Source organism: Liolophura sinensis, chromosome 9 (genome assembly GCF_032854445.1).
Source record: "Liolophura sinensis isolate JHLJ2023 chromosome 9, CUHK_Ljap_v2, whole genome shotgun sequence".
Classification (NCBI taxonomy): domain Eukaryota; kingdom Metazoa; phylum Mollusca; class Polyplacophora; order Chitonida; family Chitonidae; genus Liolophura; species Liolophura sinensis.
In genome coordinates, this window is record NC_088303.1 from 32591152 (window position 1) to 32612083 (window position 20932).

Sequence of the window (20932 nt, forward strand, 5' to 3'; positions counted from 1 at the left end):
GTTTTCTCCACCCATATAAAGCTACCCAGATAGAGTATAAGTGAAAAATAATTGAATAGGCCTACGACGTTATACAAAAAATGAAGTAAATTAACATACGTGAAATATTCTTTGGCGAAACGCTCAACAGTAATTATGTAAAATAAATGAATTTCGCATGAACGGAAAGTACTTTATTAAAATCTCACTATCCTTTATTTTGTATAATCAAAACTGGATATATTAAATATAACAAACAAGACAATTACAGATGTATAACAGTAAATTGTGATGTATTTATCACATGCCATAAACTTCGACTATATACATGCACATGTGTGTGATAGCTTAAATGGTTAAACCGTTATGCACTATGTGGTAAATTAATGTCACCTCCAAGAAGCGACCAGCATTGCACTTTTATACTTCGGTTTATCAAACCATCTTAAGGAATCACTTTCATACAAAAACATGGCACCAAAAAAGGCCACAAACGACTTCAGAATAAGCACTGCTTCAATACGAATATCTTGTGACTAATTAAATATTAATGACTTAGTTTTAGATAGGTCAAACGGAGAACCGGAGAGGAAGCTAGCATGAGTTGCAACTTTTCTGATAAATTCATGGCCTACAAACGACAAGAAATTTACCCCTCTGTGTTCGAGTGTTTAAAAGCTTCCTACCACCAAAAGCGTGATCAAAATTTCGCCTACAAAGGCACTAAAACAGCACAAACTTAGCAATATCTAAAACAGCACAAGATTATCAAAACAGCACAATCCTAGCAATCCTAGTAATACCTAAAACAGCACAAGCTTAGCAATATCTAAAGCAGCACAATCCTAGCAACACCTCGAGCTGACCCAAAGCTGGTACAAAGGTTAAAAAAGTTTTCCTCTATATCATTTTAACGTCTTGATTCATAGATCGGCGTGCTTCCACCATACTGGTACACGTAGTTACATGGTATTTGAACACCTTTCTCTGACTGGAGGCAGTCTGGATACTTTATCCTTTCGTTGCGATACGTTGTTCCAGAACAGGCCGGTTTCCATGTGTTCCCTAACCAAAAGGACCTCTTTCTTGGTCTCCGCCGCCACTCGCAGGATGAACGTTTGTATCTCTGCCATATTGTCTTGTCTCATTTTGGTTTTAGCTTGTTTGGCTTCCTTGTAGTCGATGAGAGCATTCAGAGTTTTGTCCCTTGTGTTAGCCTCACCACCATCCTCCAAACCATCCTCACCTGGAAACGTATAAAACAGTGATCAGTTATATTAGTCAATTATTTATATATGTATTTGCGCTGTGAGTTCAAGTCCAGCTCAAGCTGGCTTCGTCTCCGGCCGTAGGTGGGAGAGTCTGCAGCAACCTGCGGATGGCCGTGGGTTTCCTCCGGTCGCCGGCCGGTTTCCTCCCACCATAATGCCGGTCACCGTCGTATAAGTGAAATATTTTTGAGTAAGGCGTAAAACATCGGCCAAACAAATAAATATACATCTGTTTGATTGTTCTTTGACGTCGTGCAAATAAAGGACTTTCGCTGATACCATGACGCTCAGTTTTATTTGATAGACGAAATTAGAGTAAACCTTCGATTCTTGATAATACATTTATGAACGAATTTTCCCGAATTAGTGAAAGGTTTTTATGTTTTGGTGTAACAAAGTCTTCATAAATGAATTGCTTTTATCTTCTAAAATTCTTCTATTTGAGCAGTATGACCTCACGAGAATATTAACTCAGAGTTCAATGTTTAAAAAATCTGTTGCGAGAAAAAGCAGTGTAGACTATAGGCAGAGACAATAGCGAATTAATGCACGTGCGTGTCACACCGTCCAAGGATGGTGCTTACCAGTCAGTGCCATGGCCAGATGGTGTTGTCCAGATTTCATCAGAGCGTCTCTGAACACTGGCAGGGCCCGGCTACCGCAGAACTGAAGCACCTTCAGCAACCTTTGGATTCGACCGTAACGTGGCCTGGGGTAGAGCACATAGTCTAAGGCGGAAGCTGAGAGGATTCCACCCTGACGAAGATAACCCTCGATGTGGGTCACATCCATCATGTCTTCAACCAGGAGCTGATAATGTAGGGTCAAGACTCGGTGGTGGTGTTCGCTCATAGGTTCAACTGCATACAAGCGCAAAAATTATGCATATGCTACAGAGGGGTCGTATAACCTAGTTTGACAGTCGATGGCTTCTTTGATCATCACGCTGTCTTTGACTTTAGTCACACTTATAATGGTCTTAACTTCAAAATAATTTATACTGTCCTAACAGTGTTACTTTCCTTACAGACGAGTTCTACTTTTAATACTAACAGTTATATTAGAATTCATGAAAAGACTTGAAAATTAGCCTTTGTCCTATAAGAAGTTCAGCAATAATTCTACGTCTGAGAGAGCTGTGCGATCACTGGGCCTGGGTAACACTTAATAACCTTGTTTTTTCACGGTAGCAACTTCAGCGTAATTCCTGCTAGTCTTGTGAAAACGGTCACATGAAATCTAATAGCTTACCTAAGAGAGGGTTGATTTCCAGCTGTGTCATGGCGGACTGCAGGCGTTCTGCAGTGAGTTCAGAATCCGGGATGTGAGCACACCAACATTCAATCATCCGAAGGGATAGTTCCTTTAGACCATACTGACCCCAGTCCACACACAGCCTCTCCAACTGGTCCCCATCCAAACCCAGAGCTCGACCGGCATCCAACCAATTTGGTCCTGATCAACAACAACAGTACATTCTCTGAAAAAGATATTCTCCCAGTTTAATGTTCATGGTGACGAACCGCAAAACCGTATGCATGCAATAGATCTTTGGCGAATGTGTTGTCAATACTTCATCTTGTGGGTTTAAAAACACATAGCCAAGAAACAGTACTTCAGAATTTTTGGTCATCTGTCAAGTATACATTCTTTTAATTAACTGTTCATCCTCATTATTAAACATTAAACTTTAACTATTTACCCAACAGACCCACTAGATTAAACTTCAGTAACTTTTCTATAAATAAACAACAGTTCCTTAAATATATAATATTAGTTCTTGTAAATGGGGGAAGAATTGTTCCCTTAGATTTGGTGTTAGCTCCCTTGGATAGTTTTGTATTTCTCTTGGATTGGAGTGCATGCCTTCAGGTAGACCTTTTATCACCTCCGCTTCCATACAATAGCGCACACGAGCGCGGACGGAGGTGTATTGTAGAGACCCACCATATAAAACTCACCCAACAGGTGCACAGTTAGTGGAGATGTTTAGACGGGGTCAGTACCGCAGTTTATGAACACAGAATGGCTATATCGCTAGGAGACGATGGATAGCACAGTTCCGTGCTGTCAGGTAAGGCCTGTTGTCAAGGCTTCAGTCGTTAAACTTCTATTATAAATGCTCTTGTGTTTGTCCAGGGTAGGTTACATCGCGCCGTGTTCTTTGAAGAAGTAAAGTCGTGCTCTTTTATGACGTGCGTTTACTTACATACAGGGAGCACTAGTATATTATGACATGTATACTTGAAATTTAGTACATTCAAATGTCAAGTACACACTGACACAAATCCCGAAGGTGGATATTTGCCACTGACTTACCCAATGTGCAGCTTAACCGACTACTGTACTCCGCCAGCCATTTGGGAATACCCCTGTTTCCCAGGTCGTTTTTGCCTTCAAAAATCTCCAGGCCTGTTTCTAAATCTCGAAAATTCTCCCAGGCGTTCTTCAAGGCTTCTAGCTTCTTTAGGGTCTCTTTGTTTGATTTTTCCAAACTGTCACACATTTTGTCCGACATCTTGCTCACTTGACTCTTCAACGCTCGGCTGTTTGACGAAATCATCTCTGGAATAAGCTTGATGGAGGTAAGTTGACTGCTCACCTCACCAGTCAGCTGTAAAAGGTTTTCATCGTTTATCAATTTGCCCATTCTGCTGTTCTTTTATAAAGAGCAAAAATTCTAAAGAAAATAAATTTCATCAGGTGCACAGTTGAAAACTATGAGCGATTCATATGACAATGCTCACTTAATGTTGAGCTATTTTGATAGAATTACCTATGATATTTCACTTATGGAACATAGTGTTATTGATGATAAATTGTCAGTATCGTTTTCAGGGAGAACTAAATCAAGTGTTGTGTTTATGTTAAAATTGCACAGATACTGAGTCTCTTCACAAAAATGTTATTTCTGGAAATATGCTATTGTGCTATCTTCACAAGTCTGTCTAATACAAGCTATTTCTGTAAATACGCCCTTGTACTCTCATCACAAGTCGGCATAAAACAAGTTATTTTTCTGTAAATATGTCCGTGTGCCCTCATCACAAACTTGTATAAAACGAGTTATTCCTGAAAATATGACCTTGTACTCTCATCACAACTTCCCACTTTAATCGCAGCTTCTAATGTTGCAATACACCATAATATAACACAACATTAAAAGATTATACGTAAACCAAAACAACAATCACTTTTAGATGAATATAACGAAATAAAGTTGAAGTGACGTCAGAGTGCCTTTAGTTCCCACTAGGAGTCTCGTCCATGAAGCCCACTTTAGAATTTTAATTTTTAAATGCACGAACCCATTTCACATAAGTCTAAAAATGTGAGTCAGCAGTCTATTTGACAATACTCACTATAATTTTGAACTGTCCTTTCTTGTATTATTTATTTGCTAGTTTGCAAATTAAAACCGCTTCCGTCTCCATTTGGGTAATGTCTGAAACAGATCTTGTTACTGACAAGCTTTCAGTGCTTCCACGCTGAAGCGTCATGCGTGTAAGTCGTATTCAAGATTTTATGCCTCACTGGAAGTCATGGGAGATACCACGAGCTTTTCAACGATCATGAAGCTTACACTGGCGTCAGGTTGACCATGCTGTGCTTGTCCTATTCCCTTACATGGCCAGTGCAAAACTAGCGGAACTGTTATATCCTGACAGGACCAGAAAATTGTTTTGTACCCTGGTTTACAAGGCGGATGTTACCTTTAAATATAAGTACACGCAGTGTGTGGTTTTTTTTTTTTTTGTTTTTTGTTTTTTTTTTTTTTTTGCCTTGCACATATTGTATATACTTTCATCTATATAATATAACATATAATGTGTACTTTCCATGGAATAGAACAGGCTCTTATGAGATTTATTCACACCTATTCTGTTCCAAGTGTGTCCCTTTAAGATTTATGGTGAATAAACGAAAATGAGATATATATTTTTCACATTTTAGGCACATGTAGTGTAACACATGTTTCAGTGTTTTACACAAAGAAACAAAGAGGTGCAAAGATACACATAATTGCAGAAATGTACGCAGAACAGGAAATATAAGGGAGAACGAAAAACGGTTGACCTAATTTTTTCAAATACAATCTCTGCTTGGTTAGAGAACTTTTATAACACTGTCCCAAATATTTCTCAAACGACCCTCCCTGTACTTTTATTTAATTTTATAATGTCGTAATTATATTTAAATTAATTACCTTGATTCTGCCTAACATAACGTTGTACTTATGTACAGTATATGTACAGTTACATGGGAACAAGTGTCTAAAAGAATATGTGTGTTCCTGGTTTAATTTTTATGGTGTACATCAGTGCTTATTTCTCTGTGAAAGCGAAAATGGTCGTTCATGAATTCACTATTTCCACATTTTCTAGCAATGCGGGCACCTGTGGGAAAATAGATTTGTCATTATCACGTATATATATTTAGCTTTAAGAATTTAATATGGAATACTTTTAACATAAATGCGATATTTTCGTTTTGAATGTGCATGAATCAATTTTTGTGTTTATGCACATACAGGATCTTGGGAAAATATACATACAATTTGCTTCTGAAAGTTAGTTACAATTATATTCTTGTTGTTTTGTTTCTTGTTCTTGTGCTGTTTTTTTTTTAATGGGAGGGTGGGGGGGGGTGTTTGGATATTTTTCTTGGTATTCTTTGAAAATAAGATTTCTCAGTGGTATCCCTCAAAGAACATTTTTGTTGTTAGATGCTATATATACTGAAAATAAATAAATAAACAACTTAAAATAGAATATTATTGTGGATGTTCTCCTGAAATTTGTGAACAGGCCTCCAACATATTTCTTGAGATTTTCAACTTTTGTTTTGTATAAACCTCTGTATAAATGGAGTAAGACTGTATGAAATGACATTAAATTGTTACCATTAACAGCCTAATTAACAGATCTTTGAGAGAGCTTGAATTAGATGAAGACAAAGAAAGCATATAAGCAGGCCGTGGTTGGGTTTGTGAAGACAAAGTGCCTCTGGAAATTTAATTCAGCTAAAACATATCCATAGTGTTGTATAAGTTATACATTAATTTGTTCACTTACAGTCTTTAGGGCAATCTCTAAGGTGAGAATGCGTTGTGTTTTCTCCACCAGGTGGCGCTCCTGGGCGTTTATCACCCTACTCATGGAAGATGCCGCCATGGCGTTTTCCTGTAACATCTTGACCGTTTCCTCGGAATCTGATTTGTCTCTTCTCAGATCCTCAGTGGCTTTTATCTGAGCCGCCAGTTTGATTTGGAGACTCGTCTCGGAATTTGTCAAATGCTCAACTTGCTTCGCCAACGTGTCAACCTGCAGCAGACTCTCTTCGTATTTGATCTGTAATTCATCTAACAACTTAGTTGCCACTTTGCTACTTTCTTGTAACTCTCGCTGCAGCCTTCTCAGCGACTGGTTTTCATTCTCCACCTCAGTTAACCGGCTTAATGCGTTGTAAACCATGTTGTTCTGAACTTGCCAGTCTTTGCGAAGTCGTTCGTTTTCAGCTTCTAGTTGACATTTCGCCACTTCTGATTGTGCCACCAGTTCTTCTTCACGAATTGTTTGAGATCGTTTCCGCTTTTTGTTTCCTTTCAGTTGTTTCTCTTTAGGCCTGCTCTCTTCGTCAAGATTGTCAGTCGAGCGATTTCTTCTCAATACGCCGCACCACATTGCGACTTATGTTTCATGAATCTTACACAGTTGAAATCACAAGTTGATCTGTCTACGCATAGAGACAGAGATGCTTTTTAATCTTGTCCACAGATGGCGCGATTATTTTCAACCATTTAGAAGGCATGTTCCGTGACCTCATAGTTCTGGTGGGAATATTTTAGGGGTTTTCCCTCTTTCATCAGAACTCATTCACTGCATGCGCATACTGTACGTGCATGTCTCTTTAATCGTCCACACCAGTTTCATCGTATATCGATTTTCCCGGTTTAAACGCAACCAAACAGAGAAATATACAGTATATAGGTCTTACTAACGGTTGTGCCCCAAAGGCTAATAATTCCAATATTAATGCCACACATAGGTGTGTTAGGGTTGGATACGTAATCTCTCCTCAAACCAATGCTTGTTTCACTTACTCTTTCCTTTTTACCTGAGTCTGTTTATACGGATATTGACAAAATCATTATTTTTAAACGGGATTTAGGTTCAGATCGGACCATTTGAAATTAGCCAATGGCAAAAATCCTAGTAGGCGTGGCTTAGCAATGGGAGCCTCAGACATCGCTTTCAGCTGACAAGTAAGCCTACTTATAAATGTGTCTCTCAGCAGATCTAATGTTTACTGTCTGCCTGGTGTGCATGTATCCCAAGACATGTTAAGAATTTTATTTTCCACGAAAAGATATTTTAGAGAACTTAGGTGAAGTTTAATGCTATTAAATAGGCCACAACCTTTGCAGAGACATGCGTGGAGCACGAGTCTAGACTTGAATTCGGTTTCCCATATGTATACTTAACCGGCTGTGTATAGGCCCTACCATATGTGTACATGGAGGCTCGTTTTCATCTGTAGATGACCTATAGTTATAGGTAAAGGTTAATTATTAGCGTGGGACGACCGGACGCTTATGCCAACGGTATATACTAAGTGCATTCCTTTCCAATGCTGTGTGAATGATTTTGCCTGGGGACAGCCATCGGGAGACCACGCTCCAGTGATCCAGTCGTCTTTCTATACATTTTGGCGGAAGTGACTCATAATATACAGGGAAGAAAAAAAACTACATGAAGAAAAGAACATTTCTAGGGTACCAGAAGAATTGTTATCAGAGCCGAACTACTGACCATCAGCTCCGTGGTCATTTGCCTGCATGCATGAAATAATCCCCGAGGGCTTTTACATACTTGTCTATATATATATATATATATATATATATATATATATATATATATATATATATATATATATATATAGGGGAAAACAGCATCGTTGATATGTGTAGAGATGTATATAGAGATTACCATGATATTGTTCTTAACAGTTTTGAGAGTCATTGCATGTATAGAATTATATAAAGATGATAATAGTACTGTTTGTAATATTAATGATGGAAGTATATATAAAAAATCCAGACTATCGTGATATAGTCTGTATCCGTTGGAGGTGTAAGCAGATACAAAGATTATTATGATATAGTCTGTATCAATGGGAGGTGTAGGCATATGCACAGACTATCGTGATAGTCTGTATCCTTTGGAGATGTAAAAATATACAAAGACTATCATGATATAGTCTGTATCAGTTGGAGGTGTAGGCATATACAAAGAATATCTTGATATAGTCTGTATCAGTTGGAGGTGTAGACATATGCAAAGATTATCATGATATAATCTGTATCAGTTGGAGGTGTAGGCATATTATGCTACTTTTCGCACCATTTTGAGGTGTAGCCATATATACAAGGTTATCATGACGGTTTTTGAATGGGTCGGTGGTGTAGGCATATAAAGGTTATCTTGATAACGTTTACAAGTATCAGTTGGAGGTGTAGGCAAACAAAGACTATCATTGTACCGTCTGTATCAGCTTCATATGCGTATACAAATATTATCTTAATACTGTTTGCGACACTTGAAGGTATGGGGCTATACAAAGATTATGTGTATGTGCATTGGATGTGTATATTAATATTATGTTATTATTGCATTATTTGCATTACAATATAGGTGTACATTATCATGATACTGTCTCGTTATCAGTTAGTGGTGTGCACATCTACAAGGATATCATACAAAGCAGAAATATTTAGTTATCTGTTTCTTTAAGGCAAAGTTCTCACGGTTACCTCCCACAATAATGCTAGCCGCGGTCATACAAATGAATACTCTTGAGCAAGGCGTAAAACACCAGTCAAATAAAAAAAATAAATTCAAAGGCAATGAAAACACTAAGATGACGTCAATGTCACATGGAAGAACATTAAACACTGTTCAGGAAAGCAGTTTGATTTTTTTTAAAAAATAGTTTTCCACTCAAGGGTATCACAGAGGGTATCAGTAACGTCATATTCGTAGTTTTGGCTTGAAATAGTTCGTTTCAAGGCCCATGCATTCGGCGAATTCATTCATAGATCCATATATGTATGCATTTTGAATGGTGAAATCTTCCAGTCACTGGCAATCAGTTGTATAGCTTCATATATCGATATAGATATCGATATGTGTATGTGACAAGGGAAAAAAAACAAAAACACAACGCATGCAACGAATAATATGTGCTTATATATTCATTTACCTATTTGATTATATTCTTGAGCACGGCGTAAAACACATGATTGGTGTTTAAGCCGTACTCAAGAATACTTTTTTAGTAAATGAATTCTTTTTTGTTCAGGGGCAAAAATAGAATAAAGACAGCTAATTCCACTATCACGGGAAAAGTTCCAATAACGTACAGTAACCAGTGAAAACTATTATTTCAAGTATCACTTGATTGGTCATTGGCTAAGTCGGGGAATATAATTCCTTCGTCATGAACTGTTTTTTTTTTATTCTCTTCTCTCATTGACCAAAAAAAAAATTTTAAATATGTATCTGTAGATCGATATCGTCCCCCGCTGCCGAGTAACACAGCCATTAGCTGTCAAAAGCTGCCGATATAGACACTTTGCGAAGTGACAGAATAATACGTGCAGAACGACATCACAGCCCGATGACGAGAGCATGTTATAGTGCAATTAGCTACCGATATAGACACACTTTACAAAGTGTCAATATCAGTGCCAGCAGATCTATATCACAACCCGATGCATGAGTACATGTAACAGTGCCATTAACTGCCGATAACTACACACTTTGTAGAGTGACAGTATCAGTGCCTGCAGATCGATATCACAACCCGATGCCAAGTACATTTAACACCGCCATTAGCTGCCGATATCGACACACTTTATGGAGTGACACCATTAGTGCCTGCAGATCTATATCGCAACCCGATGAAGAGTACATCTTATTGTGCCATTAGTTGCCAATAACGACACACTTCGTGGACTGACAGTATCAGTGCCTACAGATCAATATCACAACCCAATACCGAGTACATGTAACAGTGCCATTAGCTGCCGATAACGCCACACTTTGTGGAGTGACAGTATCAGTGCCTGCAGTTCGATATCACAACCCGATGCCGAGTAACAGTGTCAAAAGCTGCCAAGTACATTTAACAGCGCCATTAGCTGCCGATATCGACACACTTTGTGGAGTGACACTATTAGTGCCTGCAGATCGATATCGCAACCCGATACCGAGTTATATAACATTAGCTGTGCCATTAGCCCTTAGCTATACTCGATCTGCGTAGGCCTATATATTAAAACTGTATTAGACCATCAGAATATTGTGTTGACTTTGACAGTGTTTTATAAATAGTATATAACAGTATACATTACTAAAACAACAGACTTTCTGTCAAAATTAAGTGGTTATTTAGAATCTAAAGGTTACAACACGACAGTTTAGGTTAAAATTTTGTGCGGTCGTGGTGGCGTGTTGGTATATTTTCAAAACTGCGCCAACGCGACACATTGTGTTAAAATGTCGCTGTCGTCAGTTGAAATGGTGCCAACAAGACCTTTAATACAACATTTTAACTTAGAATGTCGTCTTGCCGTCAACTCTTTGCGCTTCTTCACAGAAACATGCATGTATAAGTTGGTTTTCATTGATTTGATCTATTTAGACTAACATACATGTGTTACATGCGGATGGGTCACACAATAACTGGAAGGCGACATTTTATAACTAAAATGTCGCCATTTTCTCCCATTATAATGATGGCCGCCGTCTTATAAGTGAAATATTCTTGGCGAAAAACACCAATCAAATAAAATAAATAAATAAATCAAGCTGTAAACCAAAGTCCAGATAACCACATTTTACATTTATACTTAGGCATGCACTAAAATGACATGTTTCTCTCTCCCCTTTAGACCGTGACAAACGATATATTTTAGCGTAAATAGGCCTACTTGGGGCCGCTTTGTTGGCCTAATGGTGAGAGGGTCCGCCGGTCTTGAAGTCGGGAGACACCGGGATGAAAACAAAGACTTGGTACTCGCTTCTACCTCGCTTGGCGCTCAGCACTGAGAGGTTAGAGCAAGGGTTGGCCTAGTGTAAGTATACTGTGCCTGGGTGGGGTGTCATGTCTGGTGTTTCCATGATACTTCAGTGGCGGCAGCATCTTGGCGGCATGGACTCGCCCTGCCACAAGAAGGCACGCTCATATACACACACCTAATGACTCCTCGTTGTCATACGACTAAAAAATTGTTAAGTACGACGTTAAACCTTAAGTATACATACATAAGTAAATACCTTTATATGACTGTATGTATATGTGACAAATAAATCAGAAGTATGTAGATACCGTAATCTTAACAGTTATCCCCTTATATACACTTATGAAGAGAAAGTGTCGCTAGCGACCTTATGCAGCGTCAAGCTAAACGCACTCAAAAAATTAATCTGTTAATTTTAACAGAAAGTCTGTGGTCTGAGTGATGCTAGAATATATTCTGATATTGCATCAGATTATTCTTCTAAATATAATACACGTTCTATTAATTCTATATAAGGATTCAACTAGTCTAACAGGATATTATGTTGAATATGACATAGTATTATGTTATAATAACAGAATACATTCCAGCATTACTCATACAACAGACTCGCTGTTAAAATTAACAGGTTAATTTTTTGAGTGCAACTGTATTTAGGGGCCTATATAGCAGTCGTTAATATATGTTGACGTGAGATTAAACGCGCTGTCGCGCTATATAGGCCTACAGACTGTCGAACTTATATTTTTTATAATTCTTCGAAGAAAATTTAAAGCGTATAGCTCATCTAGGCCTGCGTGTATAGGCTATGACATGCTACAATGGAGGTCCGACCAAATCTATTACGAAAATGCAGGACCTTTGTATCAACTCAAGCACCAGTCTTGGAGGATATGATAGGCCTACATCTACTGTAGCTAGGGGGCCTAGATAAACGTGCATGTGCCTTCCGATAGTGATGTACATAAAAGCCTATGCCCATAGTCGACTAGCTGTCCAACCCGACTGCCCTTTCAAGCAAATCCCAATAGATCTATATATAGCCTACAAATAGGCTGACTAGAATAAATCCATTTCCCGTAATAGGGTTAAATCCTTCAAAGAGTTTTAATCTATAAATAACAATGTATAGGCTACGTCTAAGTCTACAAAAATTTAATGACGTGAACCCTGGTACAGTCAAAGATTTAAGATTCAAGCTTCAAGATTTGAATGTTTCTCTTTATAGGCTTTAAATATAGGTCTGTGGGGCAAACACAAAATTTATAGGCCTATATATAGGTACCGTACATAAATTTGAATAATTTGGTTTGGAAAGAAAGTAACCGTGTCTATAATTACAGGCTAATATCGAGTTAGGAATTAAACATCATATCATTTAATTAATGATCGTTCTAAGATATTTAAACAAGCATTTTAACACTTGTACGTTTTGTCTGCTAACGTCATCACTATGTAGAGGCCTTACATGCATGTAATTTGGAAACCCCCGCCTTTGACTCGTACCTTGTTATGTATAATTTTTTGTGGGGGAAGGTGCGAATGATGTAGTGTACCTTCAGCCCATACACAGAGACCAGTCAGCTCTGCAACACATATTTTCCTTACGTATACAAGGTGCACACGAAATGACATGACGTGCACCGCATTGATGCGACGTGTGTACGTTATCTCCTCACGTATACGTGTACGAGTCTAGCCCAGCCAACTTAGGCAGAGAAGTTCGAATGCGAAATATCGTTCGTATTAATTAAATTAGCCTAAATACCTGAACATTTCTGCTTTCCTCCATGAATAAAACGTATTTTATTTAGGTTTATGACGGGATTTTTACTTGAATTAGACGCCTTCTTCTATAGTTAAACTTAGTTCACGTGCATTTACCAGGAGTACCACCAAGCCAGTCACGGCTCTGCAGTATCAGTATATAAGCCCGATGTGCGCCTTGTACAGTCGGAGCGTGTGTCCCGGTGACACATCTGAACATTGATCGCTGGCAAAGCGGCTGATCTGTCCAGAGTAGCTGTCCCTACTAGCACATTCCGTACACTCGCTCTCCCGCTGCCCCTGCCGCACGGTAGAGAGCTACTCCAAATTGGCCGTCCCTTGGAACGAGCCTTAGGGTATAAGAGTTCGACCTGGCTTCTGAAATTAGCGCTTTCTCTAATGGGGAAGTTGGGGGGATTCAACGATTCTTCAAGACGCTCTAGGACGGCGTTGCCGCACGCAACCTGCCATATTTTTAAATTTTGTTTAACTTTTCAACCTTTAAGTTTCAGATTTATTGTACTATTTGATCTTAGTGTAATATGAAATTTCCAAATTCTAATTATGTAAACAGTTTATTATTTTATAACAGTAATTTATATTTAATCTGTTCTGATATTGGTACATGTACAGGGTGTCCCAGAAGTCGCGCACCATCAAGGTTGAGGTTGAATGCTTGAGCTACACAGCGGTGTGTTGCCTCATCTCTTCCAAACATAAAAACCAATTCAACTCTTTCTTGTAGTGTTAATTTATCAGTCATAATTAACTCTGAAAGAGAGAAAAAAATTTAAGGTCAGTATTAAATCTGGAACACAGGGGAAAAAAAATGAAAATCAGGATGGTGCACGACTTCTGGGACACCCTGTGTAACCAATTGCATCATTACTGAAACTCGGGTCCGTAGCATGAGGCCTATATTACAGTGTAATGTAAGCCAGGTCTATTTACAGTCACGATTTTATATGTTGCGTTCTCACAGTGTGACTTGCCATACCAAAACACAAGATTTAAAAAAAAAAAAAGTGAAGTGACATTCAGTTATGCAAAAAGAGAAAAAAAAACAATAGTGAATCCAACAATTTTTGATCTTGATTTTCACATTTTTCAAGACTTTCCAATCACGTAGATACATTTTAAACATGAAAACTTGCTGGGACAGTCCATATTTCACACGAATTTCCATGGTGATTTGTATTCAGTCTTATTTTTATTCCCAACCTGCCCCAACATTGAAAGAAAGATTCATTCAGCCTGTAAAGCCAAAATTTTTATAGATGTAACCTAATGCCAATAATTGACACGTGCCTCTGCCGCCCCACGCGACCTCATCAGATCTTCACATCTGGAGAGTAACTGTGCTTTGCTATGAGGCAGATTCTTACGAGTCTCACATCAAGCTTTCATGTATGATTTACATGTGCTATGAGGCCTGGGGCATCTTGTGCAAAGTGACTGTAAGCCCTTATTAAGGTTGACTACAACTACCAAGGTAAATTATGTGTCTTTTAACGTATTGGGAGGGAGGCTATGATCGGCAGCCACAACACTGGAAACTGTTTTAATATACCTTCATTTATTCTTTTAGACTAAATAGAATGGAATCACAAGCATTTTAAAGAATTTGAACTCTAAGGCAGGTTTCATAGCCAGCAAATTTGAAATTAGGTAAATTTGTGACATCGTCAGCACCAAACACAATAAACATTATCAATTAATCACACCTGGCAATTCTAGTATTTAAATGTTTAACACTTTCAACACAATGAAGTATAATTTTTATGGGTGGAGGAAACAAAGCATAGCCCACAGGAAAATATTTAATTACCTCATTATTTCTCTTAACATGAAACCAGACGATAAAAAAGGCTTTGGCCATTTGAGGGTAGGAGTGGGGAGGATAGATAATATTTATGGTGTCAGTAATCCTCGATGTGAGGACTATTGACACCATATATTTGCATATTCTATCACTGAGTCACCATGTAACAAATTTATCCTGCAAAGATCCATCAATTCAGAGCAGAAGACCGATGATGTATAAGTGAATTATTGAAGCGGTGTGACCAGTGTCGGACCCCAACGAAGGGAGATAACCTACCCAGCAGACGCATTTGAAGTTGCTGCAGGATTCGAGACTAAATCTGTACCCCACGTGACAGTTGGAGTGGAGTATTTTGTCATGACAGTAATGACAATATCCCCTTCTAATGCTGCCTCATTGGAATGCCATGCATTTTAATGACAAAACACACTGCATCACGCAGCCCCAGTTAGACTAACCAGATTTCAGTCTATGTTTTCATGATGGTCATGAAGAGAGGAATTAGGAAGTTTGCTATTTGCAGGGTTCTTGTATACAGAGTACATGCTATACAGGAAGTGCTGATTGTGAAAGAGTAGTGGTGGAAGAGGGACCAGTGAAGCATCACTAAAAGCAGGTGATTCTATTTATTTATTTCATTTTTTGATTAGTATTTTATGCCGTACTGAAGAACATTTCATGTATATGACACAGATAGTGGCCAGTATTATGGTGGAAGAAAACCTCACAGAGCCCAGGAAAAACCATCAGCGGGATGCTGCCAGGCCTTCCCACACCTGTATCTTCTGTTTCTGAAGCAGAAGCCAGCATGGGGTGGACTTGACAGGTGATTAAAAAGTAAGAGGAAACCACTGACAGGAAGGACTTCGCACAATTCTGAGAAGATTTATTTATTTATTTATTCTATTCAGTTTTTGCAATAATATTTATATTAAACTTCTACAAAAGCTGTTAATAGTTTCATGGGTCAGTGTGGAAGAAAACGCGAGCCCCTGAAGTCAAGTATAAATACCGACAAACTTTAGCAAGCAACTGACAAACTTTCCCTTTTTACATCTACATACAGTCTGTTGGAAAGCATGAGAGTTGCAACAAATTTCATGTAACAACACATGAACAGCCACATAGACATGAGTCAGCTGCATATTCAATATTGCCATCAAGGCATCGAAAAATCAAGGAGTGGGGCAGTTTTGAGTGAGTGAGTGAGTGCTTGGGGTTTAACGTCGTACTCAACAATTTTTCAGTCATATGACGACGAAGGAATCATTAGGGTGCATGCACGTGTAATGTGCCTCCTTGTTGCAGGACGGATTTCCACCGCTCTTTTATTTAGTGCTGCATCACTGAGACGACTTACCGAAGGCAAGTAAGCCACCCCGCCCGAGCCATTATACTGATACGGGTCAACCAGTCGTTGCACTATCCCCTTCATGCTGAACGCCAAGCGAGGAAGTTACAACTTCCTCTTTTAAAGTCTTAGGTGTGACTCGACCAAGGATTGATCCTGGATCTACCGGTCCCGAAGGGGCAGTTTTGAGGTTCCCTGTCTAATGCTGCGACTGAACCAATACACTAAAAAAACAAACATCTCAACCAGTTGTTCACAACCCAGTGAACCTACATGACCCCTACATCTAATGTTTTATAACTCAAACACATATTAGCACTGGAAATGCCATACTGTATTTGTGGTTATTGCCTTCGTGGATACAAACGGTCATATAAGAATCAAATTAAAGCATATGACATACTGGAATTAGAAAGAAGATCAAATAGCTGATCAATTAACTAAACTATAACAAATCAAACTGTTACACTCCAAACCTACTCAATGTATAATACTAGCTTACATGACTAAGAAAACAACCACATATATAACAATACACGTTCACATACTGCTATTCCACATTCTACAACAACGACTACAGCATTCTGATAACACAAATAACTGAAATTACATTTCACAATTCCTTCAGAGCCAAGTTGGAATAATCCTAATAACAAACTTATTCTAACCAATTACAGACTGGCTCTAAGCCTGGCGGGACTCAATTATTCCATTTAAAGTGCAGGGTACGATTCAAATCACTTACATGCAAGTATCATGCCTCAAAACAGTATGTTGTGGTAAAACAAATATCTAAAGTGGTAATTAGCATGAAATTAAACATGAGCCCAGGTTCATGTGCATGTACATGTATTAAGGCATGCGTTGGACACTTGTTAAATCATAGGAAACCCTTTAACGATGATGCATTAGTTACATGGTGAAGACTTAATTCTCTTAAAAGAAACATCATACACGGTGGAGTTGCAACTGGGATGGAACGTTTCCTTTTGGCACTTTTTCTTGAAAATTCCTGAGAAAACATTACCCATGACTACTACGACATAACCAAGCAGATTATAAAATATTATAAAATTGATCTTAACAACAATAAAAAAACTGAGTAACTTTTTGACAAATTGTAAAATAGAACAGATGCAAAATTATACAGCAGAGAAAGAATACTTTCACTTTCAACAACATTTAAATCTCCAAAATCCATCCAGACTTATATTCTGATATTATTATTTATCATATCTCCAATGTAACACTGGGATTTCATCAGTCAGATCTTTTCAGACCATGTGTAGGCAGGTAATTTTTTTCTTAAATGATTATAGAATAAAAATTAAATGAAAGACAAGCTTGGCATGTGGTAAACAATGTGGACATGACACACAGACAACTAATGACTCGCAAATGCCATATGATAGGAACAAGGTTTCAATGTGCTTTCCTGAACATTTTGGCATAAGGATGAGATATATTAAGCTGAGGTTGCTGTCATTCAGTAGAGTGAGGTCAATTTATTAAATAAGAATCTGCTTTTCACAATGAACACCTGAGAAAAGGTTTAGTGATCAACAAAAGCATCAACCTTATCTTAACAACAACCAAACAGACAACATAGAGATCATGCAGTAAAATAATAGCATATAGTTCTATTTGCAGTCACATGAATATTTAAAGTTGAGAACATTATATTTACATCATTTCCATAAAGCACTCCATCCACAAGTTAGTGGCCAAGCAACCAGGACATTATTTTCGCCCACTGACCCGAGTCCTCATTGGGAAGGATACATATTATTGAACTAATTCAACAGATGTGTTTCACGATGTTTCAATCATGCATTCTCTATGCATTGCACAAGAGTCATGAGGCATGAGTCATGAGGCTGCATTTTAAAAATCCTTTCCACTTCATTTATCTGAATTTATTTTGCGGAGTTGTATGGCTGGGCTGTTGCGTACATCACATGGCAGAGGGTACATGTCATGCATGTATGACATCAATTCATAGAAGAATCTGCTCTTCACAATAATCATCCAAGAAGCAGGTGAACGACAAACAACATGAACAATAGTCAGTAACCTCAGCTTTACAACTCATCTCTGACCTATTACATTTTCTGGTAAATACCACCCTGGGTTTTTCCCAAGTGGACACTCAAAGAGGGAAGTATGCCAACAGTATAGTATGCTTAAGTGATTTACTGCAATACACCCAGGGTGTTTCAAAAGGGCAAATAGCAGGCTGCACACAGCTGTCTACTGCCGTCCACGTAGCCGCCTACTTTCAATATTCTTACTATTTAAATCAATAGTAATTGTGACATAATTACTTTCAATTCAGCCACCTACTTTTGAATTCTGACCTCCTCCTCCAATTCTAAATGAAAACCCTGTACGGCCTGTAAGCGTAATTGTGTGAAGGCTTTGGTTTTATTTATTTATTTATTTGATTGGTGTTTTACGTCATACACCAGGATATTTCACTTAGACCACCACGGCCAGCAATATGGTGGGAGGAAACCAGGCAGAGCTCGGGGCAAACTCGCAACCATTTGCAGGTTACTGGCAGACCTTCCCACGTACTTTCTGGAGAGGAAGTGAGCATGAGCTGGACTTTAACTCACAGTGACTGCATAGGCTTTGGTGACTTCTGTTGTAGTCCCAAAGACTACAACTGGATGAACCATCTTTCAGGTAGAGTTAAAACGTTTCAGATGTAAAAATTCAACATACTAAAAGATAAATGTTCTGTTCAGGAAACAGATTCAAAACCCAATCTCAGATCTCTTGTGAAAAATCTGCAAAACCTGTTTTCTGATATTTTTTCTCCAAAAAGTCTTTTCCCATTAAAATACCAGTACTAAAACTTAAAACAAGTTTCGCTACAACAATATGTATACACAGGAGATACATTTCCTATGTATTAAATTACCAGTAATGTATATTTCTTTCCATAAATTTATTGCATATACAATGGACTAATGAGAAAAACTGAATGAATATTAAAACCAGACACGAACATGTAAAAACAAACAGTGGCTGCAAGGATTTGGCAAAATTTTGGCAATGTTTCAGGACATGACAAAATGGAAATCAAATGTGAGACAATCTGCATTTATATTAAGAGCCTCTGCAGCAAAATGCCATCACAACATTTCAAAGTATTTTTAAAAATCAATTGAAATAAAGTCAAAAAACTTTTCTTTTTGACTGAATCCGAGTGTACTGGAGTGGGCTTTCACCTGGCAAAACAGGAGCCCACGCGGACTTGTTTTGGTATATTATTTGATAACTAATGAACCAGCATCCAAGAGCTATGAAAGCCGCTGTCACTTTCTCTGCCAATGTGTGGAACCTGTAGACAGTAGAAATGACCAGCATGAATTCCCAAAGAAGGCACAGCAATGTCAGGAAGACCACCACAAGCTTTATGTATGGTGTGAGTTGCTGGTAAGATATTTGTCCCTGCGACACCTCCCTACCACTCAATCTCTTCATCTCTTTTACATTTTCTTGGTCCAGCACCGTCTTCACTCTGGACCAATCTTGGAAACATTTCACTTCTTCGGATATTGTCAACAGAGAGTGGATGAGAAGAAATACGTGCCCGGATATGTCAAAGCCCAACCAAGCTTTCTCTGCTTTAATGCAACTCCTCTTGTCAGTAAACTGGGGGTCGGTGCATGCCCCTGTCAACGCTTCCACACAGTTCATTATGTAGGTACATACGTACCACCAGAACGTCGCTACCCCCAGCCGGCTTACGTGTCGACGAACTAAGCTCATGTTACCACACGTGTGTACAAAACTTGTCATAAATATAAATGCTAGGAGGGGTGCGAATGTCCAGCCCCATCCCTGTTTGACAAAATACTGGTTAAGAAAGTTCCTTTTGTTCGAAAAAAACGACTTTGGCAGATCTACAACATCGCACAACACGGAACCGAGCATCACTCCGATAAGGTAAACGCCGATCTTTACAGATGTATCAATCATCAAAATCTTTTTACACAGCGTAATGACTAGTATCGCCATGAAGTGCCCAATGTGTATGGGATCGGGGAGTGCTTTCTTGCCCGTAGATCTGTAGGTAGGTCGCGCAGTTGGGCGAGAATACATTGAGCTGCTATCTCGTCGAAGATACGTCGTCGCCATTTTGAACAAGTAGCGGCACTGATGGTCACGTGCCAATAGATAAGGGCGATAACTTTTACAGCGACGAGCAGACGAAAAGATACGCTGTCACGTTGCCTGTTTAAGCGTGGAAGTCTGACTCTTGTAATGTATAACGCTCATAACAGGGTAGGCCCCAACTTGTGTTGAAAGTTTTGCTAAATATTATATTTATAATGTTCTTTGTATCATGTCATCTGTCAGCTCGTCCATCGCCACTCCTCCGTCCAATCACTACATTGATCAGTTTGAATGATGGCGCCTGACCACAGTGTTATCCAACGTTACACTGACCGCGATAGACAACTGTTCTACCCTCGACCAAAGAGAGAGAAAAGAATGGTAAAAGAGAGCTATTTAGCATGGGATTTAATGAGACAAAATGACATTTTTTGAAGTTTCGCAGAAAATTCATAATCGACATGAAGCGCTCTTATACTAGCTTTTATTTTAAGCGTTAGAAATTTTTTTAAAGCTGTAAAAGTCAT

The 20932-nt window shown here is 38.6% G+C and overlaps 2 protein-coding genes across 2 annotated transcripts; both read right to left on the reverse strand.

The window, feature by feature from the left end:
* Positions 1–299: 299 nt before the first annotated feature.
* Positions 300–7361, reverse strand: LOC135475520 (uncharacterized). Its single transcript, XM_064755447.1, has 5 exons — positions 6326–7361; positions 3570–3864; positions 2502–2705; positions 1835–2110; positions 300–1225 (listed from the first exon to the last, which is right to left on the reverse strand). Exons 1-5 carry the CDS (start codon positions 6932–6934, stop codon positions 942–944), a joined length of 1668 nt encoding a protein of 555 aa, XP_064611517.1. The 5' UTR covers positions 6935–7361; the 3' UTR covers positions 300–941.
* Positions 7362–16573: 9212 nt separating this feature from the next.
* On the reverse strand, positions 16574–20404 carry LOC135475250 (acyl-coenzyme A diphosphatase FITM2-like). The gene has a single exon (XM_064755076.1). It carries the CDS (start codon positions 20388–20390, stop codon positions 19461–19463), a length of 930 nt encoding a protein of 309 aa, XP_064611146.1. The 5' UTR covers positions 20391–20404; the 3' UTR covers positions 16574–19460.
* Positions 20405–20932: the final 528 nt, after the last annotated feature.

What these genes read in the sequence shown, in the direction of transcription:
- LOC135475520 (XM_064755447.1), bottom strand. Translation starts at nt 6,934, where the DNA reads ATGTGGTGCGGCGTATTGAGAAGAAATCGCTCGACTGACAATCTTGAC. An exon ending in TAGAGATTGCCCTAAAGACT is followed by an intron (nt 3,865 to 6,325) that starts GTAAGTGAACAA and finishes AACCTTTTACAG; the next exon opens with CTGACTGGTGAGGTGAGCAG. An exon ending in GGAAATCAACCCTCTCTTAG is followed by an intron (nt 2,111 to 2,501) that starts GTAAGCTATTAG and finishes GCTTGTATGCAG; the next exon opens with TTGAACCTATGAGCGAACAC.
- LOC135475250 (XM_064755076.1), bottom strand. Translation starts at nt 20,390, where the DNA reads ATGTATTCTCGCCCAACTGCGCGACCTACCTACAGATCTACGGGCAAG.